The 12712-nt window shown below is 38.3% G+C and overlaps 1 protein-coding gene across 4 annotated transcripts; it reads left to right on the top strand.

Annotated features, from left to right (window-relative positions):
- The first annotated feature begins 1407 nt into the window (after positions 1-1407).
- On the top strand, positions 1408-7845 carry LOC143877779 (uncharacterized). 4 transcript variants are annotated; one of them, XM_077379999.1, is made up of 21 exons: positions 1408-1642; positions 1747-1812; positions 2477-2650; positions 2871-2945; positions 3036-3162; positions 3268-3332; positions 3417-3490; positions 3661-3770; positions 3961-3998; positions 4626-4788; positions 4870-5064; positions 5167-5196; positions 5375-5455; positions 5533-5606; positions 5803-5856; positions 5952-6059; positions 6292-6345; positions 6442-6526; positions 6635-6675; positions 7442-7519; positions 7605-7845. In XM_077379999.1, exons 1-21 carry the CDS (start codon positions 1448-1450, stop codon positions 7740-7742), a joined length of 2025 nt encoding a protein of 674 aa, XP_077236114.1. In that variant the 5' UTR covers positions 1408-1447; the 3' UTR covers positions 7743-7845. The 4 variants fall into 4 exon arrangements, with proteins under 4 accessions (XP_077236114.1, XP_077236115.1, XP_077236116.1 ...); XM_077380000.1 differs by having other exon boundaries at positions 5551-5606; XM_077380002.1 differs by having other exon boundaries at positions 1445-1642; positions 2481-2650.
- Positions 7846-12712: the final 4867 nt, after the last annotated feature.

Below are 12712 nucleotides of genomic sequence, written 5' to 3' on the forward strand. Positions count from 1 at the left end.
TTTCTTATTTCCACAGCAAATTTAAAAATCTGATTTTTTTCACTGTCAGCTGCTGAATTAGAAATCCAAGAATTTCATCCGATCCAAATTACAATGCAAAAAGAGCTGCAAGTGTGAGAAATCAAAATCAAAATCTTCTCTGCATCCAAACGGGCCCTTATTGTTTTGGGATATTTTGATCATTTTCATGAAAGTCAAAATCAGCCCGAACGAATTTGGGTCGCTTGTCTTCTTGTACGTGTTCCAATCACCGGTCCCCACTTTATTAACCAAAACGGGTTCCCATCTTCCTAGTGGCTCTAATTGCTTATTGAATAAATTTTCTAAATGACTGATTTGGTTTGATTTACAAAGAGGCTCATTAAGGTTATTTTGGTAAAAATTGTGTTTGGCCCCACGTTCAAGGTGGTGGCAAACGGGCCGTGCTGGGCCGGCATGGTAGGGAAAATTTAGGCACGAAAGGACCCGCGGGCTGGCACGGCACGCCGGAAGGGTTCACGGGCCGGGCCGATTTCCTCCGAGGCGAGGCACTATCAGCCCTGCACGGCCCCCAGTGCCGGCTCGGGCTGGCCCATTCAATCATTTACCCTTTCCAAAAGAGTTGAAATAGAACTTAAATATATTAAAAAAAAGGGATTATTGGAGGGGGTATTGTCGGGATTTTATGAAATATATAAGTTTTGGACGAGAATACCCCCCCAACTAGCCGTTTGAAACAACTTTTGGGGGGTATTCTCGGATTTAAAAAAAAAAACATACATTTTTTAAATGGGGCATCCGGGCCGTGCCGTGCTTTGGCAAATGGATCGCGATGTGCCGGCCCGACGGGCAGCCAAACCAAGCCCGGTACGGCCTGTGTCACTGTAGCTAATTGGGCCTTGCCGTGCCTTGCCTTGCAGGGCTGCTGGCCGGCACGGCCCATTTTCCACCTTGACCCCACGTTAGGTCTGTCTGTACCAAAGAGCACGGGTATATAGGAGTGAAAGTTAGGCCGGGCTTGATTGCGTAGGGGTATTTCGAAGAAAAGCCCATGTCTAAATTTTTAAATCCAAACCCAGGTCAAACACAAGGCGGGCTCAAGATGCTCTTCTCAACCCTAACCCACATCAAAAATTCAAAATGAACAAAACCTATGAGGTCCTTAGAATAAATGTGGGGTCAGATACATATTTAATCGAGCTGGTTAACCATATATAGCCCATTTAAATATCCATATTTACAGATGTAATGAGTAATGAGTCTCCCCACCACTCTCACACGTCATCCTGTGATACATTGATTTTTGTAGGTCATAATAATCTTACGGACGAGATGTCCATTCCGAATAATATAGCCCAAATCAACAGTCCTGATTCCTCTCCCATCTCCGTGTGGGACCCAATATTACAACATTTCAAAAATAGCCGAAACAAGAGAAATTAGAAGCGGCAAAACGAAAAAAACAGAGATGTTGAGGAACAAGCTCCTCTTTCGACCCGACCCTCCTTTCTCTTCCTTTCTCCACCTCCAACTCTCCCTACTCCATCCCTTCCCTTTCCCTTCCTCTCTCTCCCTCCATCTCCACTCCCTCTGCTGGAAACTCTCTCGCAAATGGCGTCTTTCTTGCTTCTCCGAATCCGCCGACATCTATATCGTCTATCAGGTGAACAACGAACAAATTCATCTTCTTTCTATTTCAGATTTTTGCACCAAGAGAATTTGAATTTTCGGTTTTCTAATTCGATTTCCTTCTCTGATTCTTCTCAGAGAACTCAATCTGGATCCGCAGCGCAAGTAGTCAAGGAGCTCGCGGAAACCCTACCAGTCAGCAATGTGAGATTCCGTATCTGTCAATTCTGAAGTTCGATTTAATCTACCTCATTCATCGATACTATTTTTCTTATTTTTTTCTTCTTCGTCTTAATCTGAGATTTCATCCTCCGAAAATATGAATTTCGTGGCTATTCAACACGTTAGGGTTTGGATCCGTTCTTTCGAGATTCCTTATCTGTCAATTCTGAAATTCTATTAAATCAACCTCAATCATCGACAGAATTTTTGTTATTTTTATTTTGTTCTTCGTCTAATCTGAGATTTCATCCTCCGGAAATATGAATTTCGTGGCTATTCAACACGTTAGGGTTTGGATCCGTTCTTTCGTATCTTTCAATTCTGAAATTCGATTAATCTGTCTCGATCATCGATAGCATTTTTGTTATTTTTTTGTTCTTCGTCTTAATCTGAGATTTCATCCTCCGGAAATACGAATTTATTTGTTATTCAAAACGTAAGGGTTTGGAGCCGTTCTTTCGAGATTCTGTATCCGTCAATTCTGAAATTCAATTAAATCTACCTCAATCATCGATATTTCATCCTCCGGAGACATGAATTTATTGGATATTGAAAATGTTAGGGGTTGGAACCGTTCTTCTAGAGCAAGGTTAATGGTATTGGTTGGAAAAAGATATGATTTTATGACATGACTCTGATGGTGAAGGTAGTGGTAGATGGAGAGTTAAAGTCAGCTTCTTTGATCGTCAAGGCCATTGACTGTGGCCTCAGATCCGTTTTTCTCAGCGATAGCAATTGGAGATGCATTGGGGATGGCTACATTGTCCGTTCAAATTTTGCTTGCAGTGAAGAGAAGAATCATATATATGCTCTTCACGTGGTAATCGATATTTTCCTTTTTGGTATTGGTATCCCGCACTATCATGCATTGAATTTTTTGTGTGCCAGCTTAAACTTTCATATATTTTAATTGTGAAGTAGGTTTTCGCCAAGTGCATCCTTTATTTTTGAAAAAATATTATCTTTGTGATATGTTTAGGTGAGTATAGGTGAATCCTTTTGACAGGTAACTTTATATTTTAATTCTTCTTCAATTGTAGACAGTGCAAGCAGATGCAGATGATGCATTTGTCTTACTTGTTTCGCCTGATGTTGTTCGATTCAGTAGACATAAGGTATCAATTGAATTAATTCAAATATGGCCATGAGTATGATTGATTTCAGCTTTTAACTTCTTTCCCTGACTATAGTAATTTCTGTTCTAGATCGTGGATCTACTTGGTTCTAAAATGCAAGAAAGATTCCATGGAGGGGAGGAAGTCATTGTAGATGACTATTCTCTAGCAACATCATGCTCTGTTCTTCCGTGTCTCTATGGAGGACATGTTATAGGTAAAACGAGCTATCTTGTTATTGTCGTATAAGTTCTTAAATGATTGTGCTATGTACTAGAGTTGTCTACCTTGGGTTGAAGTATGGTTGCTCTGCTGGTGATAGGACTCAGCAAATTCATTCCTTTTGGAGAGGATTTCAAACATATGGAAGAGCTTTGGTCCTTCAAGGTGCTAATTTTTAGGTTTTTTACGGATTTATACTTTCTTTTTCGACTACCTGGTTTGTTGACAAAAAGCATGAATACCCTGCAGCATGGTCTAGCACTGCCAAATGATTATTTTGTGAAGATCCAGTTTACCCATGCAAGCGATGCAAACAAGCAGTGGTTGCTTTCTTTTCATTACTCATGTTTGTATAGCAAGTCACTTTTTTGGTGCATATATCATGAATATTGTGAAATATATGCCATCTTTTACATTACACCGCTTTCTATACGAACTTGGTATCTAAAATGCACATTGTTCCATCTCGTCTGTCTCAAATGGATGGTATTAGGTTCCCATCTGCCTATGTTCTACAAGGACTGGGTTTGACTCCAGTTCCACAAACCATTAGAGCCTCAAAGGCTGTTTGTGCATTGGAGTCATTTATGAAGATTGTTGAAGGTTAGGCATGTATAACAACTCTTTTATCCTTCTCAAGTTGGTTCATATATTATCTCTATTTGGGTTGCCTACGGTACTGTGATAATTTGCTTGGCTACATTCCAACTGCAAATCAATACAGGTAATGGAAGTATGGTACTGTATACTCCAGAGGGGGCTAATTAATTACTCTTTTTCTGTCTCAATGCAGCATGGGATTTCTTTGATGGAGGTCTGCTGAAAATTAAGGTACTCAATACTCTAAAATGATTAGTAGGACATGCTGGCTATGTGTGTTTTTTTTTTTGAAGAGGTATGCTGGCTATGTGTTTCATCATAGGTATCTGATTTCCCATTAAATATGTTCTTTGATAAATGAATTTCAAGTTTGCGCTTCTATTTTCCTCTTCCAAAAATGCTGTATCCATTCAAGGATTCATCTCTTTCTTGTCTTTGTTATGTAGCACGTGTTATATAGTATCTGTGAAAGTAGAGTTACTTTGCATCTGGCTTTTAGGTATTGTGAAGAAAGCACCACATCTTTGTGATTTCTTACATATGATGTATATTTCTGTACTTCCATTGGATAGGTCGATATTTTCATGCACTAGAATTTCATTGCCATTCTATGTATTTGGAAAACCACTTGACACTGAGGTATCAGCCAAACACATACGGATCTGCAAGGTTCCTCTCTCTCCTAAAGTGTTTCCACTCTTAATTAGGAATGAGAGTGGAAGAATTTCAGAGTGGAGAACACAGCAACTTCTAATACTAATGTTTTCTGGGCTTCATAATTTTCATTTAAGTTATTTGTGGGACTGCTCAGTTATCACTGATATCCCGGTATGATCACTGTGGCTCTTGGTATTACAGGGAGCTTACCGGCTTCGTATGGATTCAGACTCTTCAAACCTTCCTGGATGGACAAAGGCTTCAAGTAACATCGGCAATCAGATTGTGGCTGCTAATAGCAATCTTTCATATTCAACTACGGCTGAAAAGATTTTGCCTTTCAAAGGTTTTCTGACCACTCAAGGTATTGTTTCCTTGGAAGAACAATTTCAGTTGAAACTACATAATCATATTCTTAACAGGATAGGCTGGCTTGGACTACCAGATTTTCGTACCCCCAAACCAGATTTGGGCCACATCTTTGGTAATGGAAATGCAGAGCATATTCAGAACAGAGGAAGCAGTATCTCTTCAAGCAAAGTCTCACTAGATGACACGTATACATGGAGTCATGATGCTGTTTCAACAAAAGCAACTAAATTCAGACCACTTTTCATGAGATGCATACCTGCTAAAAGAAGTATTCATTTACTGGATCTTGATCTTGAAAAACAAATTTATGTGGAACTTCTTTTCTCGTGCCTGTTAATAACTAACTGGTTAAGTGGTTAACTATTTACAGGAGATGGGATTTCCCCTTCCACAAAAACTGGTAGTTTCCATTTGAATCCTATACATATTTCCTATGAATGTCACTTGTTACAGAAAAAAAGAAAGAAAAAGATCTTCTCTTCTGTTCGTGTAGCTTTCACGTTAAGAAGCTTAAAATTTTAATTAGAAAACTATGTTTTTCTCCATCTAGTTATCTTCTCATAACGATCCAATTGCAGATAGAATATTAGATCAAACTTGTGTACCGTCGGTCACTGGAAGCGAAATGCTGCCTCATCACAAGGATGGACCCTTTCCAAGTAAAAGATACTAATGGCTATCACATAATTTGTCTTATGTTGGAACGTTCAATATATATTACTCATCTGACTTCCAGATGGGCTGAACCCGGCAGCTAATGGCAAAGCCACTAAAGAAAAGCACGGATATGCTGGATCTTCCAGGAGGGATGTAAGTTGACATTAGTTTGTTCATTGTTTTTCCGATTATAATTAAAAAAAGATATGAAAGAGAACACTTTTCTAAATATGTGAGGGAATTTACAACCAACGGTTAGTTAATTAACACCGAGTATTGATTTAAAGGAGATTAACTTCTATATTTATAGAAGTTCTTGCACTAAACGATGTTTCTCTAAAATGATCAGCATAACAGACCAGAAGCCCTTACAGAGCAAAGGGATGGGGATGGTCTGCAACTAGTAAGATGCTGGACTTTCAATTGATGGGAGACTCTTTGCTTCATGCCACTCAATCTTTTCCTGACGACATTATTTACGTGTAATTTCATTCTCAGAGTTCCCAAACATCAAGAAACGAGGGCAACATACAAATTGTCCTCGATAAGGGGCTTAGCAATCCTTTAGCTGACAAGCATGGATATACTGAAGCTTCCAGGAGGGATGTAAGTTGACATTATTTTGTTTCATTGTTTTTCCAATTATAATTAAAAAAAGATATGAAAGATAACACTTTTCTAAATTAAAAAAAGATATGAAAGAGAACACTTTTCTAAATATGCGTGGGAATGTACAACCAACGGCTAGCTAATTAGCCCCGAGTATTGATTTAAAGGAGATTAACTTCTATATTTATTGAAGTTCTTGCACTAAACTATGTTTCTCTAAAATAATCAGCTTAACCGACCGGAAGCCCTTACAGAGCAAAGGGATGGGGATGGTCTGCAACTAGTAAGATTCTGGACTTTCAATTTGAAGGGAGACTCTTTTCTTCATGTCACTCAATCTTTTCCTGATGACATTATTTACATGCAATTTCATTGTCAGAGTTCCCAAACATCAAGAAATGAGAGCAACATACAATTTGTCATCGATAAGGGGCTTAGCAATCCCTTAGCTGATATTCGAAAGAGTAGTTCTCTTATCTTCTCAAAGAAAATTATAATTTTTCCTTATCTATTTCTTTTGTTTTCTAAATCCAACACCAAGAATTCTCATCCTACCTAATATATGCTACCAGCGGAGATGCGAGGAGAGATTCTTTCAAACAGAAAAGATCAGATAAGTTTACTCTCATTGATCCATTTGTACGATATTAGAAGATATTTTTGAGTAGGGTGTAGTATATTCATTCTAGAGAAATCCATGGATGGATAAGGATATTTATTTCGTTTCACACAAAGAAACATTTGCTTCACAATTACTGCACTATTTATTATTCCCTTCTGACATGTCAGTAATATAACTTCAGGGTGTGTTGTGTGTCTAGTTCTCAAATATTCATTTCCTTCAAATTATAACTGATATGCTCATCCATTAACATGGCAGTAGAAAAAAACAGAAAAAAAACTGATGAGGGAAGAGTGGTTGGATTCTTGTGCATGTAAATTCTGCATCTAACGGAAATTTTATATCATAATACTCATATTGTTATTCTACTCTGAACACATTTGGGTGTTTTATGTGGGGTCCAACTGGGGGAGGGATTTCTTAATGCTGCTGCAATTATTTCTGGCAGTCAGGTTTAAATTATCAGATTTTCGGTACACTTTGGACACCTGAAAATCTGATGCATATTATACTGCATCGTTCAGAGACACCTAAAAATCTGGTGCATTCATCTTGAGTTCGAGCTCTTAAACAGTGTTCTAAGTTAAGTCTTGCCAGACATCTCACACAGTATAAATTCAAACTAGTTTCAGTGCATGTCGCGCATTACTCTTTACATTTCTCTGTCTCATCCTAAATACATTGGTGCAGAGAAGTCCAAGCTTTTATTTTTAGCTTTTCCTTTGTTGGAACTGATGAGTTGTTTGATTATGTTCACTCTAGAGAAGATATTAAACAAAACATGCCAAAGAAACGGGGAAAAACGCATAGTGACCTGTCTGATATTACTGCAAAGGTGAGTATGCAGCTTCTTTAATATAATGGTTTCTTGGTTCGTTGCAAGATCAATACTGTTTAAAATGTATTTGGGCTCTGTTTAGGTAATTGGTTACCATGCGAGTGGTCAGCTGGGATCCCTCACCGTTCCGGAGCTGAAAACCTTCCTTGGCACAAGGAAAGCAAAGGTAGGTGGCAAAAAGGAAGACCTTATCCAACGCATCATCACCTTGCTTGCATGACTAAAGTGGATTTTCTATGCACACTTTCTGAGGTTCTATTGTAAAGGATGACAGCCTAAATTCAAGATTAACTTTGATATGATGATGCATATTCTTTAGGTTCTCCTTCTGAAGTTCTTAGTAGCATACAAAAAGCCTGCTTTTAAACTAGGCTTAGAAAGATTCATCACCAGGTGCTGTCTTTCCATGTTCACCATTACTGAGATGCTGCTGGACATCTCAAACTGTGGTAGAAAAAGAAGGGATGGTTACTCAAATGTGAAACTGAAATTTCCTTAGAAATAACCTTAATGAGGAACTTAACAAATGCCATTCTAATTCTCAGTAAGTATATAAAAATATATGTAGAGGTGTCAAAATATACTGGGAGGAAGATTTTGTGTCATTTAAGGTGGCTGTGCTTTAATTTAATTTTAGAAGGCCAATTCAGATCATGCACGGGGAAATTAAAGTCTCTCTCTCTCATGGTTTAATCAGTTCTGAATCACTGGTATGGATAGACCATGGTCAGCTTTGGATAGCTTAATTTCAGTTTGATTACACATGGTTGAGAAATATATCAGGTTTTGAATAAAAGATAACTTATCACTGGCTGGAATTCTGGTTAAAGTAGAACTAAATTTACTTCAGGTTTTGAATAAAAGATAACCCATCACTGCCACCCTTTCAAATGTCTCCTTATCCGCCAATCACTCACAACTGGCTCCACTAACATCTCATGGAATCATATTTCATGCCCATGAGGATTTTTAAAGGAAAATAAAAAATGGGTTCTAACCTATAAAACTCCAGCTCTACGCCTGGCTGCCATAATCAGAAGGTGTGGGGCACTCATTTGATCTACTAATTAAAAGAGAGATCTCTACTCGATTCCACAAAGACTGGTTTTACCAAAAAAATCAGTGGCAATTTGACAACTGAAATGGAGAGAAACTAATGAGGCCTACCAAAAATTAGGCTAAAAGATAATGTATGCTAAAAATGAGAAAAAAATCAAGAACAAATGCAAAAGGTTTTCTAATCCCATTCCCCCACTAACAAGGGTAAGAAAGATCAACTCGAAAGATCTTCTAAAAGATTTGTTATCGTCTATACTAAATTAGACATCCCCTACGATAAGTGTTATCTCTGAGACTCTGTTTTTGTATAACTATTTAGATGGCAATTGCTATTTAGACTAGGAGTGTTATCCATGAGATACGTGAGATACACCTAACTCTTTAATTAGGAACGAATCATCTTCCTATCCAACGACTAGGAGGGAATTCTTTATTCCAACTCTAAACCAATTTTGACATGTTATGCCTAAGCATACAACTCCTTCATTCATCCCAATTTCTCTTTTTTTTTTTCTCTTACTTTTTTCTCCACCTTCAAACTAGCATCTTGCAACCATGGCCTCCTACTCTTCGACCACAGCTTCCATTGATGCCATCCAACCCGTGGCTCCTCTGATCTTACCTTCTTCCCAACCTTGCACATGTCCACCATGCCATGTTCATGAAGCTGTATAGTACAAACTACCACTTATGGCGGCGGTCTCAGTTCATTCCCATGCTTCGGGCACACGGCCCATTTGGCTATGTCACAGGCGATCCTGTCCGGCATCCTTCTTTCCGCATAATCCAGACTTTCAACCTTGGCATCATCACCATGACCAACTTATACTTAGTTGGCTCATTTCTTCGCTTATTGAATGACTCCCCGTCCAAGTTGTTGGAACATCCATTTCTATGGTGGTCTTTAATGCGCTTCTGAGGATGTTCCTATCATGTGCTCGCATGTAGCTCCGACTACAATTGTAGACGTTCAAAAAGGGATCTTGTCACGCCCCTGTGCCGCTGTGTAGATATTGTCCGGTTCTGTGTCGCAATCCTCTCCGGTTTTGTTTTTCTGCATAAAACGCGTCTACATAAGGAGAGGTGGAATCCACATATATATATATATATATATATATATATATATATATATATATATATATATATATATATATATATATATATATATATATATATATATATATATATATATATATAGCCCAGTAACTTTTCCTCCCTTTCCGATGTGGGATCTTTCAATCCACCAATCCCACCCCATAGGGCCCAACGTCCTCGCTGGCACACCGTACTGGATGAGGTCCCGCTCTGATACCATTATGTCACGCCCCGACCCCACTGTGTAGATATTTAGGAGTCTTCTAGAGTCAATCTAATCCCACGGTATCCTCATTTCATTGTTATAAGAACCAATTTAAAGAAACCACAGCTCACCTCTAGAATTTTGTTTGACTAAAAAGTCTTTAACACCTAAAATTTAGGGACAGTAGCATGTCCCACTCTTCTATGCTTGCTAAGAAGGCCAACGGTGACTTCTTCCATCTATATGTACAATAACTTACACTAGTGAAACCCAAAAGTTGTGGTAACTAATGTCCCTGTTTACACAAAATTTTCCAAAAGATAAAAACTCTTAAAACTTTCTGAGTTATCTCTTTCTAAAATAGGCTAACCTTAAGTCAAAAAAACTACTCACGCCTTTCACACGTCCAAACTTCTATAGGACGGCTTCTCCATAACACATCCATTTATTAGCCAATAACAATTGAGCAATAAAATTGGCAACTAAAAGAAATTTCATAGCAATACCAATCTTGCACCCTAAAGGAAACTAGTCTAAGGCCAGATCTATTTTTAGCAAAACTCTACATAAAACTTATAGATCAGAGGCTAAGATCATCCGATCAAAGTGCCACAATTAAATAGACTAAAATTTTATGCTTGCCAATTGAATTGAGGGGTCTGAAATGATCAGACAACAGTGAGATCGATGGCAATGGGTCAACTCCTGGGGCAATTCTGATCAACGGATTAGATCAAATCCATGCTCCATACATTTCAAAGAAGTAATCATTATGATAAATTTTGATAAGAACATCCCATTTAAGGAAAATAATCATATAGTCAATTTAATAAAGACACCCCATTTCAAGAAAATAGCTATAAACCCAAATTTGATAATGACACTACGTTTCAAGGTAATTATCATAAGCCTAATTTGATAAATACACCCATTAAATACTCTTGTTTCCATTGGTTGAATTTTCAAGAGAAGAATACCAAAATACACTAATAATTTCTAAGGCCATTTTGATAACAGCACCTACTACAAGTTTTCAATAAAAATTTAAGATACCTTTTGATAATGGCCCTTATAAAAAAAAAAAAAAAACTTTCTATCGAAGAGCCGGGGTGTTTCAGATCTCTCTCCATCTTGAACTATCCCGAGAAAAGGTAACACTAGAGGATCTCTATCCATCTCGAACTACACCATAGAGGATGTTATTCTCCTTTAATTTCTTTGGGATTTATCTTCATGGCCTACTTTAATATTGCCCAAAAGTGGTTAAATATATATAAATTTCTACTCCATGACTGAGAATCATTAATTTTTTAAAAGGTAACACAGGAAGATACCTCTTCATAGATGATGATTGCTTGTTGCTCTTACACTTAAAACCATTATTTATGCCTTTTGACTTACATCACTTTCATTATTCCTGGACCACTTTACCCAAATTTCCTTGTGACCATATGGAAGTGATGTCAACTCTCACATCACTTTTTTTTTGTCTACCTGATTTTTCATCGATTGCTTATTTCCACTTGTCGAGTTACTTGCATCTTCAAAGCTTAAAGAACCACGACCCATGTGAAAATAAGAGCGAAATTTTCTTTATAATTTTCGATCAGTTCATATCTCTCTCCGAAGCTGCTTTCCTCTATGGCCTGCTACCTCTTGTCGACGAAGAAAACAATGGTGATGAAGAGCAAATCCAAGCTGAGTTCTGTGTCTCTTGAACATCTTGTTCTTTTTCTTGATCTCTTCTTCACTAAACTCAATATCGCTACTATAAACACTTTCTTGGTAATAATGTCTTCGATTTGCAGCCCTCTACTTTAAAAAGGAAGGCTCTAAAACTATGGAACTTATACATCCAATGGAGGAAACAAATGAAGCAATGGACAAATAGCAAGGGTTTTGAAGTGCTAAGATAACGAAACTTGTAACATAGTGTAGACACCCCATTTTGACCGTGCCCTGGACCTCCTTGTTTTATGCTTAGCCTTTTCAAATTAGTGTGTTAGGACCCCAAATTACACTAGTAGGCGGTTGTCCAAGCGAGTGAAGAGGGGCTGAATTTATCATTTTGTCATATAAAAAGGGGAGTGGATTATATGAAAGAAGAGCTGTCCATAGAAATTGAAAGGGTCGGATTTATCATTTTTTTCCTAGGATTTGCTTGTACCCAGGCCCCCCTTGTAATGTGAAGAGTAACCACAAATGCCATATGGGGCTGTCCATGAATTAAAGGGGGTGTTAATTTATCGTTTTTCCTTTAAAAATGCAGCTAGAATTAGGGTTCTGGGGGAGGGTTTTCTGCTCCCCAGCAGAGTCGCCAGCCTGTGGACCCCGATCCGAGATGGTGTGAGGGACGAGCCCCCAACACCCTCAAAGATCTCCACAACGAAAGAGAGCTCTGCCAAGGAACTCTCGAAATGGTGCCACCCTCACAGCATAGCATGAGTGGCGATATAAAAGGAAAGAGATACATCCTGATCAGGAGCCAAGGCTCGAAATCGAGATGTGCCTAAAAATAACTCAGAATCGCCATCCATGGACACGCCATGGAACAAAAAACAAATGCTCTGTTTGCAATGGATAACCAGATATACAAAAGGTCCGTGCCTGATGACGAATGGAGAAGGTCCGAAGAGCGCCCCCAATTCGCCCTAGTGCGAACACTTGGTCTCTTATGCCATTTATTATTAACCTCGAAGAGTTTTGGGCGAAAATCATGTGAAATGGGAACAAATATCCCCGAGAAGACGTCTACCTAATCATGCATGACCAGGGGATGAAATAATAAGCACATACAAAACAAAATAAAAAATGTGTCGCCTAATCACAAC

This window comes from Tasmannia lanceolata, unplaced genomic scaffold, assembly GCF_043159265.1.
Source record: "Tasmannia lanceolata isolate RefF3 unplaced genomic scaffold, GAP_Taslan_0.1 ptg000005l, whole genome shotgun sequence".
NCBI lineage: Eukaryota > Viridiplantae > Streptophyta > Magnoliopsida > Canellales > Winteraceae > Tasmannia > Tasmannia lanceolata.